Source organism: Rhinolophus sinicus, linkage group LG01, assembly GCF_036562045.2.
Source record: "Rhinolophus sinicus isolate RSC01 linkage group LG01, ASM3656204v1, whole genome shotgun sequence".
NCBI classification, from domain to species: domain Eukaryota; kingdom Metazoa; phylum Chordata; class Mammalia; order Chiroptera; family Rhinolophidae; genus Rhinolophus; species Rhinolophus sinicus.
Window position 1 is genome coordinate 187,748,406 of NC_133751.1, and position 25,355 is coordinate 187,773,760.

The 25,355-nt window shown below is 32.8% G+C and overlaps 1 protein-coding gene across 7 annotated transcripts in view; it reads right to left on the reverse strand.

Moving 5' to 3' along the window:
• ERBB4 (erb-b2 receptor tyrosine kinase 4) overlaps positions 1-25,355 on the reverse strand; it is a 1,035,063-nt gene that overhangs the window by 471,825 nt on the left and 537,883 nt on the right. For all 7 annotated transcript variants that reach the window (XM_074312694.1, XM_074312715.1, XM_019727015.2 and 4 more), the window contains exon 3: positions 8,565-8,751. In XM_074312694.1, coding sequence (XP_074168795.1) covers positions 8,565-8,751 — 187 coding nt within the window. The remainder of the gene's footprint in view (positions 1-8,564; positions 8,752-25,355) is intronic.

Sequence of the window (25,355 nt, forward strand, 5' to 3'; positions counted from 1 at the left end):
CCAAAGTCATAACAACTATCAGCTTAATGCGCATTAAGAAGCAATGCATGCCATCCAGAACTCAGCAAACTAAAAACATAAAACGTGGTTAGGTCCTAAATCATAAATGACACAGGGTATAGTTTATAATTTAATTATATAAGCCTAACACAATTTCAATGAATATAAAAATAGATTATTTCTATTATTTTGTTTACCAAAATCACACCTCTTCTCAAATGATAATGAATAACATTTATTGCAAGAACTACATGTAATGCTGTATATATAATTCATAAGTCCACTTTTACAATATCTTACAAAGTGAGGATTCTCATTATACTCATTTAAAGATGAGTTAAACTGGGGCTTAGAAACTTGAATAACTTGCCTCAGAACAGGATTTGAGCACAGGGCATCTGGATCCAGAGCCTTGTGATCTGATTATACAGGCCTGTCTGCTTGGAAATGCCCTCATCTGCTGCACCGGGTTAAGTAAAATGCACGGTCCATTTAGTGCTGCATTATTTAAGATGATAGCCACTAGCACGTGTGGCTATTTAAACTTAAATGAATTCAAATTCGATAAATTTAAAAATTAATCCCCTTCACTGCACTAGGCACATTTCAAGTTCTCAGTAGCTGCATTTGGCTACTGGCTACTCAATTGTGCAGTGCAGGTGTTTCCATCTTCACAGAAACTTCTATTGGACAGTGGTGCTTTAGAAGGTAAAACATATTAAAATGGAGGCACTTGACTATGAAATAATAATGGGGAACATATTTTCCCAATGCTTTCACATTGCAGGTGGTGGGTAAATATTTGCCAGAAATATAATATTTACTGAGAGAAGACAGGTATGTAGAGATAATTTGGAATAGCTCGTACCTCAGCACGTCTTGAATAGACAAGTGGAACAAAACAAAGCTAACAAATATTTGCACTGACATCACTTTCCAAAAGAATCCTGAACTTCTACCAGTAAAATTGAGACTGTTAATAAACATTTGTGAGTTATGGCTAAGGGCTTAGTAACCTTGTTTTTGAAAAGCCATTGTTGAATGGCAGTGGTTATACAATCAGTTAATAGAACTGATACTTTTAAATTAAATCTATTATTTATATCATCATTTTGCATATTTTCTTATATATTTTTATCAATTTACCATCATTTTCCATACATATGACTATGATGAATTCAAGAATTACATAACAATTAAAATCAGAAAGTTCTTTCTAAAATACCACCTTAAGATCTTCCGCTTAAGTTTAGCTCATTTAGGTTTACAGTCAATTTATTATTTCATTGCATGTGGTCTTACCTGGAGAAATTGTCCTAAATGTTTTTTAGGAATGGCACAATATGAAGAGATGAGAAATAGTTCTAGATTCTAGACAAGATGCCCCTTATTAAGCACAAGACCTTACGCCTGGTGTCCATATACTCGTATGTAAAACAACAACAACAAAAACTTGCCACATCAGCATTATTGGGCTATGTGTGAAAATAATAATAATAATAATAAAGGGACCTGCGAGCATTTTGTAAAACGTACAACTCCTAAACAATATAGGAGTTATGACTAGTATGCCTTTGAAATACATCAGAAGAGAACAACATGTAGCCTCATTTCTTACTTCTGACCGATGAGTCTTAGAGTCTGCCAAACTTGGGGCTGCCTCCTCTAACTAAACTGGATGATATATTTATATATGTTTTAAATTGTAATAGAGGCTTGTCAAGGATTCCTTACATTCGTTATTCCCTCTAAAGTACAGACTCAGGTCATCCCCAATTATGACTCACAGGGTTTCCAGAGCTCTGATTTGATTCCAGCAATTCAGAATGTGAAATGATCCAATGATTCTGGCCCCTGCATTGCTTGGTGATTGGAATGGATGCAAAAAGTCTGACAGCTTTTTGCAGTTGAGTGTCTGCAAGTCCAACAAAACTAATGTCCTGAGGTAAGGGTGAGGAGACTGATATTCTAATCTTTTTACTGCTTTCCACAGAATGAAATCATGGACTCATGGTAATATCTGATCATTTCTATTACCGCATTTGGGACCCTGAGGAGAAAAACTTTCCTCCCTTTTCTACATATCATAAACAAACAAGCAAGCTTTTTCAACAAATGAGCTTTAATAACAAAGTTTTTAACAGTGTATGTTTTCTATCCTTTAAATATGTATATTTTCTGTCTTAGTAAAGGGTACATACAGATCTTAGTGTATCTTAGGAAAAACAGTATAATCACAGAAAGCCCCAAATTTTCCTGAGAAAATTTTCCTGAGAAACTCCCATAATTCTAGACCTCCCTCCCCAACCATGTTTTCCAAAGGAAATTAAGCTGCAGGGATTATAAAGAATGTAGTTCAGAGAGTGGGATATTATCAGAATCCCTGATTAGGACATAATTCAAGGGGGCTTCTTTTTGTGGTCTGAGCAGATTATTTTAATACTTATAACTAAAAACATGTTAGCTAGAGGAGAAAGAATGGTTCTACTCCCTGGAATCTCACCATCCCATGTATTATTTCTCTAATAACAGTCTCCTCTCTGATCATTGGTACAACAGGAGGAGAAATTCCCATTTTACCTTCATTCAGTTCCATGAATTCCCTCATCAGTCCTCTAAAGCTGAGAACACATCATAGAAATTTGCTGAAATGGACATTTTACCTGATCCCATATTTATAATATGTCCTTTCAAATATGTTTCAATTTAACCTATTCACATAAACGCATTGTTATGATTTTCCTATTTTTAGTTAATATACATACTCTGGCATGACAAGCAAACAATCCTATTTAAAAATATTGATTAAACTATCATTTTTAGAAATTGTGGACCTGATCTTACAGTTGATGTCTTGTAAGATTGTACCACTCTTCACAGAATCCATCTGACTCACAAGACATTCACTATAGGTTAGTTTTGATCAAATCATTTTCTAAGTAATTTACTCTTAAACTAGGATTATTCTTGGAATCTCTTTTTTCCCCCTACAGATATTATAGTATGTTGAGTAGTTCTTCTAATATCAATATTAGTTGTACCTTTGTCAAACATTGTATTTAACAAAAATCTCTGAACTAGGCTGGTTGAACCCACTCAAACATTACTAAGACCTTTCACAGAGTAGTTGAGGAATGCTTAGCAACTCTAATGTCAGGGAAAAAAAAAACTCTGAATATGTTTCTTGTTTAGGTTAAGACAAATGTCAGGGCCAATGAAGGGTGAAACATGATGATGGAGATTTGAAATGAAGGGCTGGGGCAACAGGTGCTTGGCATGAGACCCTGAAAGACAGGCAAGCAGGACTGTGAAGTACAGAGACAGCGCTCATACTGAGTATAGACAAAGAAAAGCCTCAGGCTTTTCACTGCCAGAGAATAGATCTTATACATGAAGCAGTTTCAAAGTAGGAGCAGAAGACATGCTGAAATTTGGAGCATCTTTTTGTCTAAACAAGTCACTTTTCAAAGCCTCAAAAAGCAAGAGGAACCTTTTTGAATATGCAGAAATATGTACATTGTTTTGTCAGTGTGTTGACACAAAGGAAAGCTCAAAACAAAACAATACAGAGAAAGAAAACTAAGGCTCCTTAAACATCTCCTATGTGAAACGTGCTGTGGTAGACAGGTTCCCTACCTTTATTACTTCAATTCCTATAAAAACACTGGGTATGGAATTTTCTTCTCAATTTTAAAGAACAAAAGAGAGATACTCAGACTGGTATTTGAATAGAGAATTTTCTGATTCCATACCCATGTTTTTTGAAATACATGGAGTCAATTAGAAATGGCTTGTCCATTTCAATATTAGGTTACTTATTTGACCATTACTTAATAATATTGAGGGGGGCTGAGAAATTTAAAAATTAAGAGATACCATATTACTTGGATGTACTATTTTAATTACTAGCCTATGCACATTTAAATGGCAGACATTCAGATGTAATGTTCAGATGTTACATTGTTCAAATGTTACATCATTCAGATGTTGTATCTCCCTGGACTAAGCATTTTCTTTAATTTTCAGTCCACCAGCACTCAATAAACTTAACATATACTTTACATTATTATCGAGGCCTCCTAAAATTAACTTCAACATTTCATTTTTTGTTTACAATTTTTGTTTGTCTACATCTGAAAATAATCTAATATAGATAATCAAATAACAGTTAACAAAACAATTAGAATATTCACAAAATATTACATAAAGGCATACATTAATAGGTTGGTCTGAAAAAGAGTAGATTATTTGGCTGAATTTTTAATAACATAAATTGTATATGTGTATCATTCAGAATTTCACATGCTCAAAAGAGATAGTCTCATAATTCATAACATGAAAAGTCAAATATTCAAGGTAAAATCTGGTGAGAAAAATGTACATATTCATGTATTAAATTTGCACTTAGGCAATTGTCATTCTAATAGGATATGAATCATAGAATAGATATGAACTTAGGTATTTCTCAAAGTTCATAATATATTATATGTCTATATAACATATAGATGCAATTATATAATATCGTCCATCATTATCAACAGATGAGGTGTTTTTATGAATTATAGAAGGCAGGAAATAATAGTGGTGTTTATACCTCATTAGATTTTGGCCAGACAGGTGACTAAATAAGTAGGAGCTTCTATATTTTGTATAAAAATGTTTTTTCAAAAAGGAACAAATAACAACTTCAGCAGAACATCATTACTGGAAGTGATTAATAAGAACCACAGCCACATGTAAGGGACCTTCATAGAGAAAGTAATGGATTTCTCCCCAGTTCTGCACCCCTCTAATGCAGTATCATTCCCAAAGGCCTCAGGGTGATAATATGCCTAAAGGGACACACTGAATGATGAATGGACTCTCCCCTGACCAGAAAAGGATGGTCCAGTGTAATATGGCACTTAGAGATTGGCAAAGCAAGTTCCTCACGCCCTTTTTGTAACCTTAGTCTAGGGACCTGCCTCTTCACTCTACCTCACCGCACCCATACTGGAGGAGAAAAATGTGAGTGGCAGCAGTAAAACAAGCTTTTCTGTTTAGTCAGAAAATATCTTTAAATGTGTTTCTTGTCATTGTACAAAACCACAATGCGTGAAGTATGTAAGGGTAAGATCTTTAGAAACGTCTACAGTCCAAGGAATAGCTTTTGGTGAGCATTAAGCTAATTAATAAGAATGTGTAAGGTGGAAGTTAATTTATATGTATAAGTGGCATCCAACCATTAATCCTTATAATATGACAGTCCTCATGTCAGACAAATATACCTTTTACACAAAGATAGTTTTTAGGAGGCAAATATACTGTTATACAGACATACTATTCTAAGGTCAACACAGCTAAAAAGATTTCAGCAGAAACAAATTCTTTGTGATAACATGATTCACACCACTACAATTAGTACTTGTTGTTTATTCTCATTGAATATGCTTAAAAATAAAATTTTGCTTAAAAAAGAAACTTTGCTATGAATTATTATTGTCCTCGCAATGGTTTACAATTGTGCACAGTTGGTATTAGGCAAAATGGTGATACAGAAGAAAGTTTATTCCCAGGATCTTCCTCATCTTTAAGCCCATTTATACATACATGTTTCCATTCAGGCTCCTACTGTGTTCTTTTCACTCTCAGCACAGCTGAGAACGTATTTTTTGTTATTCAATCAAACCGTATCTGTTCTCTGTCCCACTCCTTCCCTTCTCTCCAGAACACAAGTGAATGTAATTTTTTTGGGTCAGGTAACTAATATGAAGAAGTTAATTACATATGGTGCTACCATTTCTTGGTAAAATATATTTTATTAATTAGAACAGTGTTTCTCAAACTTTAGGAGTCATCAGAATCATTGGAGGAAACCCTTAAACACATGCGGATGAGCTCTGCCCTCAATTTCTCATCCATTCATTTTATTACATTTTTCCTTAATTCAGATTAAAAAATAAATTAATAAAAACTCTTGAACAAATATATATTTTTTCTAAACAATCAACTCATTCTTTTAGTCATTTATTATTTATACTCTCAGGTGAGGCACAAGAACTTGCATTTCTAACAAGTACCCAGATGCTGCTGATTCTGATGGCCCTTTAAGAACCGAATTAAAAATTCAATTCAGTAGAGCAGTAATCAGTGAGGTACTTGACTATGCAGCATGTGTTCTATTTTTCCTTATATTACTTAAGGTAAATCTATAACTGGGCAAGCCCTTTAGCCCTATATTAATATAACATTACATAGTTTCTTTTTATTTTTATCAGTTTGCTTCATATAGAATATAAACAAACAATATTAAACAAACTTCTTTCCAAAACACAAAAGCAACTTAAGTAAAACTGCAATGTTTGCTTCTTACTTTAATCAGGTTACCTAGAACACTTAACTTTTAAGGTATTACTATAAAGAAAATCGTATGACCAATTCTTCTTTACCTGAAGTTAGGCGTCTCTTGCCCTTCCTCACATATTTTTGCACACAAACATAATCATTCTTACTGTGTAACTTCTGATTTTCAAAGTATAAATTACATGATTGATCTTATTACCCAAAGTAAGATCAATAACTCTAGACTGTCTCATAGAATAATATTGCCCTGTAGTTGTCAACCAACTAATAAACATATTAAAATATCTGGAAAATTTCCAAATTGGCTAAATTTCTACTATTTGTTTTATTACATTTTTTCTTCAATTCATATTAAAAATCAAATTAATAATAACTCTTGAACAATTACATACTTTTTCTAAACAATCGACACATTCTTTTAGTCATTTATTATTTATCCATTTCTACTACTGTACAAGAAAATATCATAAGGCTTTCTCGAAGAGTAGGGAATACTTTTTAAAAAAAATAATATGATATTTTGATATGACACAAGTTAAACAACTCTCACAATCATACGTAATCCATGATGTAAATTCACTAAGCAGATAAGGTATGTTTAAATGTGGTATAATTTTTTTAAATAAGCATTTTAGTACTTTAGTAGTGTGATGTTAAATGTGTAAATAAATAAGAATTATTTAAAGACTAATTTTCTGTATGGAAAGATCCTTCAAACGGAACATAAAATGAAATAAAATATAATTCAAGTGTTACAAAAATTTTGAAAAGAAATTTATTCATTTCTTCTTTGATATTATCAGAGAAAAATCATGAAGAAAACACAATGTTTCCTTTGCAAGTTTTAACTGGGTCATATTATTTTTAGATTCCTAATTTAAATCATTCAATTTTTCTCTATCCATTCCACTTCCAAGTTTTTCCTCCTATCATTATTTCCATGCAAATAGCAATTTAGTCAAAAAAAAACCTGCCGTTTAGTAAGATAACTAGCTTTGAAAGAAAAAAAAAGTGAAAATGTTGATGAAGGAATCTATAAATTCTGAACAATTTGCATTTACTATTATGTCATCAAGTCTATAGTAATCATGTCCAAAATAAATAACATAATCAGCATTCTTGTCTTCACCCAAAATATCCCAACTTTAGCTCACATGTCTGGCTAACTATGAAGCTACTTCTAACTTAGAATTATGCATTTTACATCCAGCGTAAGTGAAACAAATAATTATAATATCTTGACAATAATCTTATTTGTTACTTAATATTTCAAGTTGATTCCTCTAAAATATTTCAGTTTTCAATATCAAGAAACATTACTACAGAGTGGACTCACACTTAAAAGCACTACATATTTTGATGCAAAATATATAGATTATATTAATTTAGGTTAAATTAATAGTTTGAACTCCTTTATCTACTGCGGGGTGATAATTAATTACTAATTAGCACATCTGATTATAGGCACACATGGTAAAATTCATGATTAGAAACCTCGTAACAAAAAGCCTTCCACCACAGCTTTCATGAACTATGAACTTATAAACTGATAATATATCAGTGGTATTACAAGAACCAACTTACAAAACAAATTCCTACAAAGTGTTTTTTGTAGCAAGATGATAATTTGAGGTGGTTATGCAATTATCTATCTCCAATCTTAGTGTGAAAAAAAAATCACTGATGCTATCAAAGCATTCTGAGAAAGTATTACAAAGGTATTCAGTGAGTTAGTAAATAAGAGTAATCAAAACTGCATTAATAAATTAGATATTTTCTACAAATATGGAATTGTGCAAAACACTAGATATAATGGCTTGTGTATTTACTGATTTTTAATGAGAATGAGAATCATTTTACTGCAGAGATTTGATGATATGGTCCACTGTTCACCTGAGACCACCAAACATGGCGTTCTTAAACCTGCTTCATATCTCAGTTTTCAGTCACTGAGCATTTCCTGAACAGTGTACTTCTGTTCAGCTAAGATATACTATTATGGTATCCCTCACACTCCACTTAAAATATCTGGAAATAAAGCAAGGGAATCATTGGGCATAATTTCTCATGAAATGAATAAGTAGTAGATATTTAAGTGCTTTATAGCACCCCTCAATGGAACACATACTATAGTAACCATACAGACACACACATACACATGTGTGTCTAGTATGTTATATTGATAATGAGAGTATATTTGTTATTTTACATATTTTCCTTACCTGTCAAGTTCTTCAGTCCGAGTTCTTGAAGTCCAAAGTTGCCATCTTTTCTATAGTTTAAAAATATTGCCAAGGCATATCGATCTTCATAAAGTTTTGTCCCACGAATAATGCGTAAGTTCTCCAGAGGCAGGTAACGAAACTGATTAAGAGCCACTAACACATAGCCTGTGACTTCTCGAATAGACTGAAAAGACACAAAGAATTGTCTGTTTTAAAATATTTAAAATTACTTGTCAGTATATTTACATAGTCATTCAGATTAAAATGAGTTATTTAATTATAATTTTCAATTTTAATAATACGCTCACTTCCACATCATATTGTAAATAATTGCCTTGATAACACAAGATCACAGAGGGTTATAATCTCATTTGAAGTATGAGTTGTATTTTTTTAAGTCATGAATGTGCTTATAGTAAAATAATGAATTTTGTTTTATGAAGCATTCTTCATACCTGAGATTTGAATATAATTAAAGGGATAAAGATCTCATTTGTTGACAGACTAAAATGAGTCAGAACGCGCAACCATCTATCAAACTTTATATAAAATAACACAAATCGGTAAGCTTATCACAAATGAAACAAAGCTGTATTAGTTTGTAAATTGTGGGATTTCAGTTTTCATAGATTTCAAATTACTACATGGTGTTTAATACTATAGTTATCAAAGAACAGTTTCCTTATAAGTCTCTGGGGAACATATATATAAACAATATGCATTAAAGACTGGTTACGGTCTCTAATTTGATTATGACCATTTTTTTATTTTTTTCTGTCTATTATTTAAATGTAGTTGTCTATGAGTTAATTACTCGCATGTTCGTGAGATATGTTAAAGCTAAAAAAAGTCACAAAAATGGCTTTAGGTTTTATCTAAACTTACAGTTTTTCAGTAAAATGAACAAGACCATAATGATGGCTATGAACACATATTACATTTAAAAAAATAAATATAATAGGAAAGTACTAAAACATTTTATATTATTTTAATGTCAAGGCTCTAATTCTTATTGGTACTACAGTACTCCTCACCTTCTAGTATGCTATACAGTTTATATATTTATTATATTTAGTATTCTCAGTCTATCTCTCCCTTTCCCATAATATAAGCTCTACAAGGGCAAGCACTTTGATTTGTTCATTCCTGTGTCCCATGTGCCAGAGTAGTGCTGATACATAGTAAGAAACCAACAAATATTTGCTGATCACTAAGCCTCCTCTCTGTCCACACCTTAAACACTAGGCAAGTCACGAAGTCAAGAGAAGTGCCCTTCTGGATCCAGCATTCCTCTCTTCTAGACCTTGCTGAAAACCCCTGTGATTCCAGAATTCCATTCCTAAATAGTCCCGAGCCCTTAACCAGAACCTGCAATTTCCTCTTTCCTAGTTCTGTGATCCAGACAACAGATTATGCCACCAATGCCCATGCACCTAGGAAGGATGAGTGGTCCACATGCAAATGTATGAGGGAAGAATGTATGGCTCCTGGACGTGTGAGCTAGAATGTCCATTCACTTGTGTTCAAGGCCTCTCACAATACAGGACAGAACTGGTTAGAGGAGCGGCTACATGCTAGAGTCCATCTCTCCCCCTGCCATGATATTCCCAAGAAGTCCAAATATACTAACATTTTATCTGGCCATCCAGGTTTTTATAAAGATGTGTCTGTCAAAGTGGGAGATAAAACATATTTTATTTAATAATATTTGTTTGATTTATAATAAAGAATCAGACATAAAATATGTAGACTTCCATTTATACTCATGCCCCAGGTTCCACAATTCTTCAGGATGAACATGCTGCCACTAAACACCTAGAAGAGTAGAATCCTGATGGAGCAATGGTGGAGATGAAGAGCAAGGGACATATGCAACTTCTCATGTCTATCATCAGATTGGGAATTTTGAGTCACTGTGGGCATTTTGAGACACTGAGCATTTTAGAGTGAAGAGATGAGTGATAGGGAAATAGGAAAGAGGGGTTAAAGATCAGTAGGGAATGCACTGTTTGTACACCACAGTTTGTCTGAAATTGCACCTGCCCGGAATAGTGTACCCCCAGGCCCCTACAAGTCTCCCTTGAACCACTGTTGTAATGGTTGAACTGTTATCCCTTTGAGTTCTTAAAAGAAAGGTCATAAACACTTCCTAACATCATTTGATCTAAAAAGTACAATTCTTTCATTCATGATAGAAATAATCCATCTTTTAATTTGTACACAATAATTATTAAGTGACCCAGATTACAATGATAGCACTAAGATCAATGTTGGGGGTGGAGGATGTATGATCAATCTTCTGTCTAAAATACATCATAATATCTGTCATTCTTTCTAACAGGCTCACCATTATCTCCAATTCCACTAAGGAAGTGATTCTTCTTAATCAAAAGCTGTAAAAATCCATTGGCTTATCACAAGATGAAGGAATACATTAATGGGATTATCAGAGAAAACACAGGTGAACCACACTCAGGTAATAGAAGAGGCTTATGAGCAAAGAAGCAATGTCAGTACCAATTGTGCAGTATTTGTTAGAAGGGTATACTCTTATTAGCTATGAATTGATAAATATATGCCCTTTGACATGGCTTTTAGACTACACATTAGCAGGGGCTACAAATAACCAGCAAATAATAAGGACTCTAGTATAAGACGTGTACAGGTATGAGCCAAGAACAATGCTGAACACAGAGAGAAGGATCAAATAAACACAGAAGAGGAAGCTCCAAGTGCCTTTAGTTACAAGAGAAAGAAAACCATAACTAAGAACATCTTGGCATTCACAGATTAGTTAATGTATTTGCATTTGAATTGCACTGTAAAATATATGCATTTCTCATTCAATAGTAGTCCTTAAATTAATTTTTCTTTGAAATACTTTTGTGGTCTTCATAAAAGGTCAGGTTAAAGCAACAGCTACTCGTTTGTTGAGATTCAGGGACTGGCAGGACTGTCTTATAACTGAGATTCTGGTGTCTGAAATGAGTCACTTTTATTATATTCTGTTAGTTATTCTCTGGTGTCGCAAAATAATGTATCTGATTTAAACATTCGATTAACAAATACATTTTTGCTATCTGAGCTGGACATCATTATACGTTAATGCTACGACTGCATATGTTCAATCTACTTTAAACAAAGCCACCAGTGAGTAGGTGATATATAACCCACCCAGAGTAAATTATTGATGATAATGATGGTGAAGATCCTATCCACAATATCCTATGCATCCCTTTCTCCTACCCAGACAAATAATGTAAATAACAGGGGGAAAAGGATGATAGCTAATCCCTCAACTCAAGATTTGTTGCTCTAATCTCTTATGTCTGGAGGGGCTCATGAAACCAAAGGATTTTTAAATTATAGGAAATAAACATAAAATTCTTATACTGAAAAGCAACAAATTGTGCCTTGATTAGGGTACCCTAAGTTTTCTGTTTTCTATTTTTTCAAAGTCATATTCTTTTAGGTACTCTTAAAACGTTTCTGTGAACAAGTATCTTGAAATATATCAATAGGACATTCCACCACAGATACCATGAGCTATGACGTTTACTGATCGCAAATAAAATTACAGGAAACAATGCAGTAATGGCAGGGTTACTTTCAACTTAATGCTGAGAAAGAGTCAATAACATGGCTATGAGTTAATGCTGGCAGATCACTAAGCAATCCTGGTAAAAGTCAAGAGAGATCTAAAAGTGTCAATTAACTTTTACAATGTCTGAAAAGGTCACACGTTCATGTCAGTCATCCATTGTTCCTCTCCTTTCAGGCTTCAGAGAGAAACTTAGTACCGCCATCTTTTTAACTATCTCAGAACTTTTCATGAAAATAAAAACAGTTTTTAAACACACAGACTTAACTAAGGGAAGTCTTATGGTAAGAAACGTGAGGTCAACTGCCAGGCAAACCTGGGCTCAAAACCTCTGTGCTTTACTAGCTTCGTGATCTTGATCAGATTGTTATTCCCACTAAACTTCAGTTCCTTTAGCTATTAAAAAAAAAAAAAGCAACAACTCTATTATAAAGATTTTATAAGGATTGGGCAATATAATAAAAGTGTCTCACAAACAGTAAGTGTTCAATAGATGTTAGCTATTATAAATGTCTCTGATAATAGCCAAGATGAACTCTATGGGGAGAATCTAATTTGAAAACAAAAATAATTATAACATCATTACATAAGAGCCGTTGCTTTTAATCTTTTTGTTATGTAACTTTGCAATGTTTATATCTTGCCTCTTCAAGTTGCAATTTATTCCTAAATTAAAGAATTTGTTCCTTATACTTTTTCTGTGTACGTTATAGCCCTTAGTACAGATTTTGGCACAGATATTCAATAATGGCTGCTGAATGGAATGGAATTGAAAAGTTAAAAAGCTATGCTTAAGGTTTTTGACATACTGTTTTCCATGGAAAAGGATTTCATTAACTTTCTGTTAATAAAACAAAAACAAAAACAAAAAAACACATTGCTTGAACAACGCATCATGACTTGTGCTCAAGGACCACGGTAGTAAGTAGACATCATCAGAATGCCCAGCAAGGAGAAAACCCTGACTCTGCTTCTGGCTCAGTAAGTTGAAGTCCAGGAAACTAGCCACTTTGTCAACCAAAGAGTGAACACCCACCCACCTAAAGATAGCTCTCTCCTTGTGGTGTAAGCTTCTGCTGACTAAAATTGACTGATTTGCATTGTCAATGTACGTTTCTACAGCTGCTTTGCTCAAGGAGTGAATACAATTGAAGATCATTAAAGCCTTAAATGCTTCAAAACTCTTCTAACTGAAGGTACAATCTGTTCTGCTCATGGCTTTTGATGATGAAAATCAAAATAAACGGAAAAACAAGAGAAATTATATTTTCTAGACCATAAAAACCATAAGCCTAGAAAAAATGTGCATGTTCTAAAGGACAGACATTTATAATACTTTGTCCAATATAATATTTTAAGAAAAATATATAAAACCTGCAGTCATAAACGTCCCAGGATTTCCAATGGGTGCCATTCAATCAAAAATTAGAAAAACTATATTGCTTCGCTGGGCTTTTCATTAACCTCCAAATTCATCCCAGAGAAAAAAAATCAGTCTTTATTATTTTTCTTTATTAAATTTCTCTTTCATTTCACAGCTCATAATAATTAATTTTTCTTGTATTTGACACAATCCCCTTATTCTCTTATTTTAGTTGGTGCTCCATAATTCGGTCCTTAGTGAGAGTAGTGAATAGTTCCTTAAATGTTTCTTTGTCTGCCTCAAGATTTAAGTGATTGAAGTATCTCAGGATTCCTGAAAAATTAATCGGTGTTTAGGAACAATTTTATGTGCAGTAAAGACAATGGTATATTCTTGACTAAGTGTATAAAATTCTGTTTCCTGGATTTTTCTCCTACTCAAATTATACATCAAAATCCATGTTTATTGCTTATTATTTTTTAAGATAGGCATCATTCGAAAAGATACCTGTTTTCTGTGAAAACCTTCGACAGTAGTCAAAATAGTTTTGAATTCTTAGCTTCTACTCCCGTGTATTATGTACTCATGCCCAATTAGATACCATCCACAAACAATACTAATATAGTCCATTAGTCAAGACATAATATAGTGATTACTTATGATCTGTAGATTTGAAATTAAATAAATCTGTAAGATCACAGAAAAGAGTAAGGAGCGAAGAACTATTGGAGGTGTGTGGGGAAGGAAAGCCCACTTTCTGTTGGTAATGACTGTAGAATATATGTTTTCTCTGACAGTGACAAATGTTGTAGCAAATTGTAAGCTCTCTATCAGTAAGCTCTCCATCAAGTTTCCTTAGGTAATTAATTTCTGTCCCTGGCCCTTATGGCAAGTCTGGGAATTTCTAACACAGAGAATATTCTTAACTATGACATAATTTTAAGAAATTTGCCAGAAAAAAAATTCTAAGCATACAGCAAACTCTGCCAATTCCTTCTGCATGCAGAGAAAGAAAGTGACTGACTATATACCTCATTCACATGTGAAACTTCCAAATGTGATGGGGCATTCCGCTTTGGAATTTTGTTTTCAGATTTCCCACTTTCCTTAAAACTCTTCTGAGTGTGTCACCCTGGTAAGCAGGGACTCAAAAACTCTGTTCGAATTAGATTTGGAAAAAGAGAGTAATGTGAAATGTCATGTACTCTACTGTGGGTCAGTTGAATCCATGCTCATTTTATACAGCATGAATAACACTGTGTGGGTAGACAATCAGATCTAAGTCTTCCCAGCAAAACTGCTAAGTCTAAGCCACTTCAAGCCAGTCTCTCAGAGGTTATGACTTCTACAATCCCTACTTTCTAAGAATGTACAGACCATTCATTCATTCTGGCCACTTAGCCAGCTTTCAACCCATGACTTCCTAGCAATAAATAAATACCTTAGTTTCACTGAAAAGTGGATTACTTAACTCACCTCTCTCAAAGTAAGCATTTTTTTTCTCCTCTGCATCTTTTTACGGGGTCTACATTCCCATCTGGTCCTTCACCTAGTGACCTTATCTATATCCCTGTATCACAGACTCATTGTACTAGAGTCACATTACACATATTAAGTTTGGAACTCTTGTAGATCTATTTACATAATCACAGACAAATCTCAATTTCATGTGTCTATATTTCAAAAAAAAATATGTACTATTAAAAATTCCATCATCTCTCATTAAAAAAAAAAACATATTTTTCCCATATGTTTATACAGGTAGCTTTACATTTTTAAACCTGAATTCCAAATTGACATTTTAACACTCTTTTATAACTATTTAAAATGTAGTGTTGAATTTATTTTTTTTTTTCCCAAGAGATATACTCATCAAGCTCCAATGATTTGGAGAATTAAATTTTAACTGTAATTAGTTATACTACATAGCAAGCTAGTAAGAATATTTGGAGACTTTTGAATTAAACTTTGATTAACTATAGATAAGAACTTAAATCAAAAAGAAATGATTAGCTATCAGAATGTTCATAGAACTGAGGTTACACTTGAAACAAAGCATTGTAATTTTTATTTACATTGTATACGTGATGAGTGTTTTTCTCCATAGAGAACCGAACTGGTTAAGGCAATGCAGCCCAATGATTAAACTTGGGTGCTGCAGTCTGACAGGTCTCAGTGTGACTCTTCTCTCTTTTACTTGTTGGCCTGGAACAAGTTATTTAACCATAATTTATTTTGTGAAATACAGGATAAATTCCTAATAAACGCTTAAAAGTTGAAGATCTCCAAAAGTGATCAATGTCATCATATTATTACTGCTAGTGCCATTATGCAAATAATTGCAAATAGTTTGTATAGTTTAGGAATGGTAAATAATAAGCAAGCAAATATACATTTGATATTAAAATTGATTAAACAATTTGTGCTACATAGTGCATAAAGGTGTGAACTCTATTCAGTCTTCCTTTTATGGGCTAAGCTATGACCCCTCAGCATTTATATGTTGAAAACCTAATCCCCAGTATCTTACAATGTGACTATATTTGGAGTTCTTTAAGAAGGAATTAAATTAAAATGAGGTCAAGAGTGGTCCTAATCCAATGACTGATGTCCTTTAAAAGAAAAGGAAATTAGGACACAGATACACACGCGGGGAAGACGATGTGGAGAGACATAAGGAGAAGAAAGTTATCTACAAGCCAATGAGAAAAGTTTCAGAAGAAACCAACTCTGCTGACACCTTGATCACAACCTTCTAGCCTCCAGAATTGTTAGAAAATCAATTTCTGTTCAAACCACTCACTCTGTCGTACTTTGTTATGGCATTCCTAGGAAACTAATATACTACCTAAGTTCACATCCTAGCAGTTAGCAGCAATATTTTGGGTAAATCATTTATTTTTCTGCACTTCAATTTCTTCATCTGTCAAATGGGGATATGAAGGTCCCAAATTGCCAGGATTATTTTGGGAAGTAAATCCCTATAAGTTGCTAAAGTAAAGGCCTGACATATAGCAGGTTTTCAGTAGTAGTTTTTATTTTATTTTATTTTATTTTGAATCCAGAATCGTTATGCAATGTGTTGTCCCTGTTGCATAGCATATGTAAAACTCTATTTCTATCTTTCTAAAGCAATAACCTTTTATCACCAAAGTTTAGACGAGAAAACTGCTTGATAACTCTTTCAGTCAACAATTGAGAGTGACAGCGTCATGTCTGAGGTCTTTTATAAACGTGATTTTTCCCCTCTCAAATGTAAAGGAGGAAAATGGGCCTTCCTGAAATGATGCGCGACAACAGCTGCCTCTTTTAAAAAGCATATGGGAAAGGGCCTTGGAGGATTCAGAAGTTAGAGGTGACTGCTTTCGTGACTAGTCTGTTATTTTTAAATGAAAAGGGTGAGCAATTTCAGAAATAGTAGAGCCAAAGTATCAGGACTGGATTTGACAAGACTGCCAAGATACACGTTAATATCTGTGTCAATATTTGGCTGTAAAAATAGAAAACCAAAGGCTTAATTAATTTATAAAGAATAAACATTTGCTTGAGTCATCTCTAGTGACAACAAGGTCTTCTGTTTCTCATGGTGCTCTTAATATTCAAGTCAAACAAATACAGCAGATATTCTATAGACATGTGTGGATATAGTCAGTACTACAGATATTAACAAAAATTGAGATCAGGTGTTTGGAGACTAGATATTAAAATGCTTTCCATATTTAAGTATTTTTATACAAGTCACATGTTTCTAGGTGACTACTTATTTTTCCTAATAATTATATTAACTTGTAATTACTTACTGATGTCTGTATGTAAAACATTTTTATATATCATATTTTCTGGACACAACAACTCTTTCATTTAGTACTATTATCTCTATTTTATAGTTGAAGAAACTAAAATTAAATAATTTTCCCCAAATCACACAGACAAAAAAGTAAGGAGGAAATATTTTAAATATATATCTGTCATATTCCAGAGTTCAAAATCTCAAGCATTTTAGATATTTATTTCAAAAATTGGTGAGAATTCCTCCCTGTTGAAAGTAATATCCATACGAATGGATATATATATATATATATATATATATGGATATATATATGATCTAAAAATTGTGACATAAGAATGACATACTCTAAGTTTTCTTTATTACAGAAATATTAGCATAGCCAGAACATTTGTCAAACTGTAGCATGATTCTGATATATCTAAATTCCAAATATATTAAAATGTATAAAAAATAAGCCTAAATGTTTAAAATAGCATTCTCATAAGTGCCAAGAACCAGAGGTCTTTTTAAATGGATATGCAGAATCAAATAAGATTGAGTACATGAATGCACAATATAAATATGAAATACCGATCCTAATGTAAAATGATTGAGTACCCACCCCTTCTAGGACCACCAATAGTGGAGGTAGAAAAAGCAAGTTATTTGAATTCAGAGAGCTATTTCTTAGCTGCATGACCTATATCATAGTACTTGACTGAACCTGTGTTTACCTAATCCAATTTTTGGAAAAGGAAAATGAAAGGCTGTTATGTTTGGGTTTTCTTTCATTTAAAAAGTGGACAAATTAATATGTAAAAGCAAGGGCACATACTAGATATTTAATAAATATTCACTTGAATCCCATTCCTCATAAAATTAATTAAATCTGTGTTTTCCACCCCATCCATCCATCAAATTACGGATTCCACAATTGTTTATTAACCACCTACTATGTAAGAGGCACTGTTCTAGGTACTGGAGACACAGTGGTGCACAAAACAGACACGGCCTCCACTCTCATGGTGATCATTACCCTTCATCACTTCCGATCTTAGTCTAATGACAAGATTGGCACTAAGATAAAAGCTCAGCCAAGAAAGATATACAGGGGCTTGAAAGCTAACTCTTATATCTTTGTTTCTTTCAGCATAAATTATTTTTTTTAGAATTTCACGCATTTAACATCAGTTCATCTTGTATAAAGTTTCTCACATTCTGTTACACATTGCCTCCTTCCATTTATGAGAAAGAATGTGCATTTTTCTTTTGACATGATTTCCTACCAAGGGATGCTTGTGTGCGTGTGCGTGTGTGTGTATGTTTTTCAGCAGCCTCAAATACACAACTTCATCCTCAAATATTTCCTACCCCTTTTTTGCTCTTTACTGGAATTTTACAGCAAGGAAATCACATAGTGTCTTCCAAGGTAGTGTATACATTATTTAGAGGTACACATATATTGATTTCAAAATATTTTTAAAATGTCATGACTTTCTCGCCTATTTTGGTTTCGTTCATTCAACAAAATGTATCTGTGGTGCGTTAGAAGTTATGCTTTGCTTTGGGTTATTAAAACCCCAGGGACCTAGCATCAAGCTTGTGGTTTTAAAACACGTTTTCTTGAAATACACTTTAAAATACACTTTCTTTTTGTTGGAGAAATTTCAAATTCTGGGTCTTGAGCAATAAATGTACAAGATGAGTCTGAAACATCTCATTATACGAGATAATGAGTCTGCTATCATAAATTACTATCATCATATCAAAAAGGCTCAAAAGCCAATTGGAAAAGATACTTTCTGGCCAATGACAGGGCAATTTGAATTTCAAAAATAATAATAATTACAAATCATCGAGTCCCACAAAATATATTTAAATCTAAGAATTCCTAATAATATTAAACAAAACTAATTAGTCACCTTTGGACAATAATATAGAACCAATTCATTTATTAATAATCAATAAATAAAAGAAAATAACCAAGCATTTATCTTGTTTTATATATGAACTATAACACTGGGTGACCAAATATTTGATTAAAGACAGCACGTCTTTATAAAGTATTCCAACTAATAAATAAGAAAAAAATTAAATAAGTATTGATCAATATTGGTTTATTAATTGTAACAAATTTAAAACTCTTACTAATATAAGATGGTCACAATAAAGGAAACTGAATGTGAACTATATGGGACCTTTCTGTACTTTCTTCACCATTTTCCCATAAATCTAAATTTTTTCTAAAAAATAAAGTTTATTTTAAAAAACTAGAGCAGTATCATTCTGAACTTCCATATGAATAAGAATTCTAGGTATTCAGCAGCAAAGGCTGGTCATTGCAAATGACCTTACAATAACAGAGAAAAGTGATGGGGGACAATTCCATATTGAATTTCTGTATGGCAGATAGGGGACCTAATTAGAAAAAGGTAATGTAGAAATTCAGATTGTTATCTTTCAGGCAATGGGGATTTAATGGTGCTATACACAGGGAAATTAAGCTGGTTAATTAATTAAGCTGGAAATTTTTGTGGTTTGTTTTATAGAACTATCTTCCTGGTTGCAGTGTAAAAATGGAGCAGAGTGATAAGAGGCTGATTGAGACAGAAAAGTTAGGAAAATTTTGCCAGGCAAGAGATGATGGATCTTGAGAGTATGATGCTAAGCGAAATAAGTCAGACAGGAAAAGCAGAGAATCATGTGATTTCACTGATATGTGGTATATAAACCAAAAACAACAAAAGATCAAGACAAACAAATGAGAAACAAAAACTCATAGACACAGACAATAGTTTAGTGGTTGCCAGAGGGTAACGGGGGCGGGGGTTGGGGGGGTGGGAGATGAGGGTAAGGGAGATCGAATATATGGTGATGGAAGGAGAACTGACTCTGGGTGGTGAACACACAATGGGATTTATAGATGATGTAATACAGAATTGTACACCTGAAATCTATGTAATTTTACTAACAATTGTCACCCCAATAAATTTAAAAAGAAAAGAAAAAAGAGATGATGAAGGTAATAAATACAGAACAGCCAAGGCTGAGATTCAAGGCATCTAAGGTGAATAACAAATATGTCTGTGACTTACTGGATATGGGAATTAAGGAAGAAAAAGAAACAGGAAATGACTTCAGTTTTTAGCTTGAGAGGCGGGGATATCATTAACTGAGATAAAGAACAAGTTTGTGGAGAGAATTTTCCTAAATATTATGTGAACATCGGTTACCTGAAGCTAAACTTTTTCTCCTTTGAAAATTCTTTTAAATTATATATTATCTGTAGGTCTGATAAATTTGGTTAGGAGGCACATGTGTCTGATATAGTTTTCAGTGTGGTAAATATGTTTTTAACTTCAAAATATTAATAAATTATGTTAGCAGCTGTAATTTCATATTTATGTGTGTCAGTTTATACTATTCTTTACATAGATATAAAAAAAAAGAACAGTAGTTCTTAACTGGGGGTCTTTTCAGGGGACATTTGGCGATGTCTGAACACATTTAGAGTGTGACATTTAGAAAGGGCTGGCATCTCTAGAAAGGTAGAGATCTTGGATGTTAGTAAGCATCATACATGCACAGAATAACCCTTGCCTATCCCCAATAAAGAATTTTCAGGTCCAAATGTCAATGGTACCAATGTTGATAAACCCTGGTATAGACTTATCAATTTGGGGCAACTCTTTCATTTTATTGCTTGTAGCTTTGCCTTGGTAGTTTTCTAGAAGTAGTAAAAATTAACAGTGTCTGCCAGAATACTGTTAAAACAATCCATAATATATGAATTATAATGAAATTTAAATTAATATCCTTATATTAATATATATTTTCTTAACCTAAGTGCATTGTTACACATATCCAAAAACATAAGCAGGTAGAAAAATAAGATAGCTACACAAAAAGACTGACTGAGATGGCTGTCTGAATGATGGCTTGTTGAATAACTCCATATCTATTCATATAAGTAAATTATACAAACATAAGTGTTCTCTTTCTATTTTATTTTTCTTTTTCACTTTGTAACCTAATTTTGCAGTAGCAAAGCTTTCTATGTTGATTCTTCTTTTTATTCACTGAAAAAGGCTTGCCTAATGCAACTCAGGGATATTAAGACTAACATGTTATATTTATAAACAATAAACAAAGTCAGCCATTCCTTTAATGGATACAGTCCTCCTTTCTCTATGAAAAGGTTTCTTTTACTAGAAAAAGTATGTTTTATAGTCCCCAAGCTGTACTCAGTAACCAAACTAGTTTCGGTACAAAAATAAAAACCATGTTTTCTCAATAGGAACAAATGAAAAAATGAACAGTTTTCACCAAACTTTTCCCAAATGCTTATGATCATCTTTTTAGTTCTTCTCATTGACTACATTCCCTTTAAGCCAACCAACAAAGATATATGATGTTTCTGTCTCCTGAATCAACTTCACTACCTTCCTCTTGGGGATGAATTTATTAATCACACCAGGCTTCAGCAGCGGTTGACAGCGCTGGTTTACACTCCCAAGGGTGGCTACTCGGTTCATGATGTGCTCATTAGGACCAGAGACATCAATATCTTTCTCATCTCCTAGAGCATGAAAGTGGGTACGGACTTCATTCTCATTCCAATCACTCTCTTCATCAGCTTTATCATCATCATAGCACTCGTGTCTTATATGCACATTACCATTTATAAAGCCCTTCAACATAAATATCACATTTAACCTTCAATCAGTAACTTAACAATTCACTAAATTTCAAGAGATTTCATTTTCAGAATTACATTAAACTATAAAATGTACTGAGGCTTTAAGTTCATGAACTACAAGAATCTTAGAAAGGAACCAATATTAATAAAATTATGGCAAAGGTGACATCTGATTAACACTCTTGAATTACACCACGGGAAAGCATTTTGCTCCCTTGCCTAGAACTTGCTCTTTCAATCCTACATTAAGCAGGCCCCAATCCTAACATCTGATGCAATCGCTACTAGCTGACACGTGGACATAAAACTTATAAAATAATTCATGCCAAGGTCTGTTTAGCTGACACAGTTGCCTCAAATCCCTTGTAGAAATTGTGAGTGTACAAAATGATAGATAAAATAAATGAGGTCATGGAGATTAAGTTTCTGCAGAAGGATGTTTTCTACTGCTCGAATGAACTTCTGCAGCTGCTATTCATAATACAACAAGTACTATTAGTACTACCTACCATTACTTCCACTCTTATAATTGATTACTTTTATTAGCACCTACTCTATAACTGATACTGTGCTCAATGCTTTTCCATAAAAAGATCAAATTTATTATCATTGTCCTTATCTTACCTTTCTTTTAAAGACGTGTAGTTTTATTTCTTCAATTATAACCACAATTCTTCCACTGTACTCCACAGTATAGTCACTTATACTGCATAAACACAAGGCCATGGATGATTACCTAATTTTTATTACTAATTGCTTCTACATTACCTCAAAATAATTTATTGACGCTAACATGCCATGGAAGGGGAAAAGACAATAGGGACAACATATGAAAACATTTGGTGCCTCAAGCGTTCTGCTGAGAAAATTATTATGTTTTCTGACATTAGACTAATGTTTTCAGTATTTGACCAGAAAAATCTGCCACAGATGTTAGGAGAGATGTTACTATTTCTAGTATACATGTTTTTGTAAGTAATAAGGTAAGTCAAAGTAGAAAATAAAAGTGAATTCTACATCCAGAGCAAATAAAAACACCGAATTTAAGATTCTGAATAAATGCAGAAACACAGAAATTTGAAAAAATAATCCCTTCCACAGAAACTACCATGGAATTAAGAAATCACTGGTTTCTACACATGATTCTATAAACTTAAGTTATGTAAATGCATTTCTTTCTATTAATATATAAAATCATAAAGTATAGTCATATTTAAGGAAGAAAGGCCAAACATTTATCTTTAGCAACACATTTTTTAAATTATCTCAATTAAAAAAAATCTGTCAATATCAAATTTATTTTCAAATATTAAAATAGAAATGATAAAATATCACTTTCAGTGGCATGCGGCAAATGGGTTTTTAAAAACATTAAAAAATATTCTATTTTATAAGGTGCTTAAATATCACTGGTTATTTTTAAGTCAGTACACTTTTAAGTATTATATTAATATTTTTGGAAGTGCGATATAAAAAACCAATACCCTATATTTTTCTAAGGATATCGTAGGCTTCAGAACACATTTTGCTCAATTTCCTTCGAGTTATATCATATTAGTATAGGAAAGATATAGCAAATGAATGCTCACAAAGTGAATTTTAGGGTCATTAGTATCCAAGTTTTGTATAATTTTATTTGCTTCACATACTAGATCATGAGCTTCAGGTAGCAAATTATGTATCTTCAGTGTTTTAACAGTACTCTCCTGTGCAGTGGCTAGCATTATACTTCATATATATAATGGTAATTATTAAACATTCATTACATTATTAAATAGCTGAAGATTCCACTTATAACGCTCAATTTCTGACATTTAATGTTCTAAGAGGACAAATGCCTAAACGTGTCCTCAGAATATATTTTAGAAAAACTTGTTCAAAATTTTAACTTTGCTAAATTCTTTTCAAAATTCATTCATTCCGTATTCCTTCATTTTGTAAGGATTTGATGAATGCTTACTAAATACCAAGTCTAGGCTTTGTTTAAGAAGTACCTAGTTGAATAAAACCAAAAATCTTCTCTAAAAGCTTGGCATATAATAGGGAACTGCAGTAAGTACATAAGCAGCTTCACTTAAGGTAAAAAATGTTATGTAAATGTTATAGAAAGTGATAACGATGAAGACTTTTGAGGATTTTGAGGTGACATATATCAACAAATTATGATATAATGCAGAGAAGAATTCTCTGGAAATACTCAAGTATTTCCATCTTCCAATCTTTTGATTATCAATTACAAACATGATAGATAATATGGAGAATTACTAAAAAAAGAGAATCATCTTGAAAATTTATGAGGAAAGCCCCATGGATGACAGCCATATGAACTTGATTAAGAAACCAACAAAGAACACCACCCTAGGAAAGGATCAAGAGTAGATTTCATTGATAAGTAGAGATAACCATATGTGTGCAGGATATGTTCTGAAGATAATAACAACCATAAAATACAATGCCATTCAGCTACAAAGCAGAGTCAAGAGGAAACCAAATCAGCGTAATCTGGATTACAATTATATTGTTTTCTCATGGAATTAGAACATTTTATTTATTAATTAATTAAAATGTGCAGGTTATCACTATGCATCACATTAATTAATTTATATTCTTGATTCAGTAATGTGTTAAGGTTGTTTAAAATTAATAATTTGGAGTACAAACACTTTTTTTTTTTAATTCTTAGTGACCCTAATTGTGTAAAACATGCAAGAATCTGATAAGGTATCAAACTTTTTTTATTGAAACTGCATTTAGGCTACATAATTATTACATTAAATTACACATTTAAAAATTCTCATAATCTATAAGAAATATGCATGTTTATTGACATAACTAATATAATGAAAAGGACAAACTGTTTTGCAAAGTCATTTCCCTGTGCTTTCTCCTTCAAACTGAATATCCTTTCACTTTTTTTTTTCATCTCACAAACTTGTAATTCTAAACTCCTTTAGGCATCATTGGTTTTTCAGAAGTACAGCACAAGCTTCAATGAAAACTCCCTCAGGTTTAAACCGTGAATGGTTTGTGGGCACAGTTCACAAAAATAGATTTTCTAGTGCTTGATAGTAAAGCAAATAGAGCGTCATTTCAAGAATCGCTTTGCCAGTTCCACAAAATTTTACAATGAGCAATATTAAGAACAGAAGTTTTAATGCAGATTGTAGTCAGGGCCAAAAAGGCTATCATTAAGATGAGGGCATTTTTTATGAATTAGAGTGTAATATAAAATATACAAAAGAGAGATTATCTCGGAATACTTCACAAGTTTCTAATTGCTGTAACTAAACTATTCTTTGATCAAAATGTCACAGATATATTTTACTTACTCTTCTGATATACTTTTGACAGCTGTC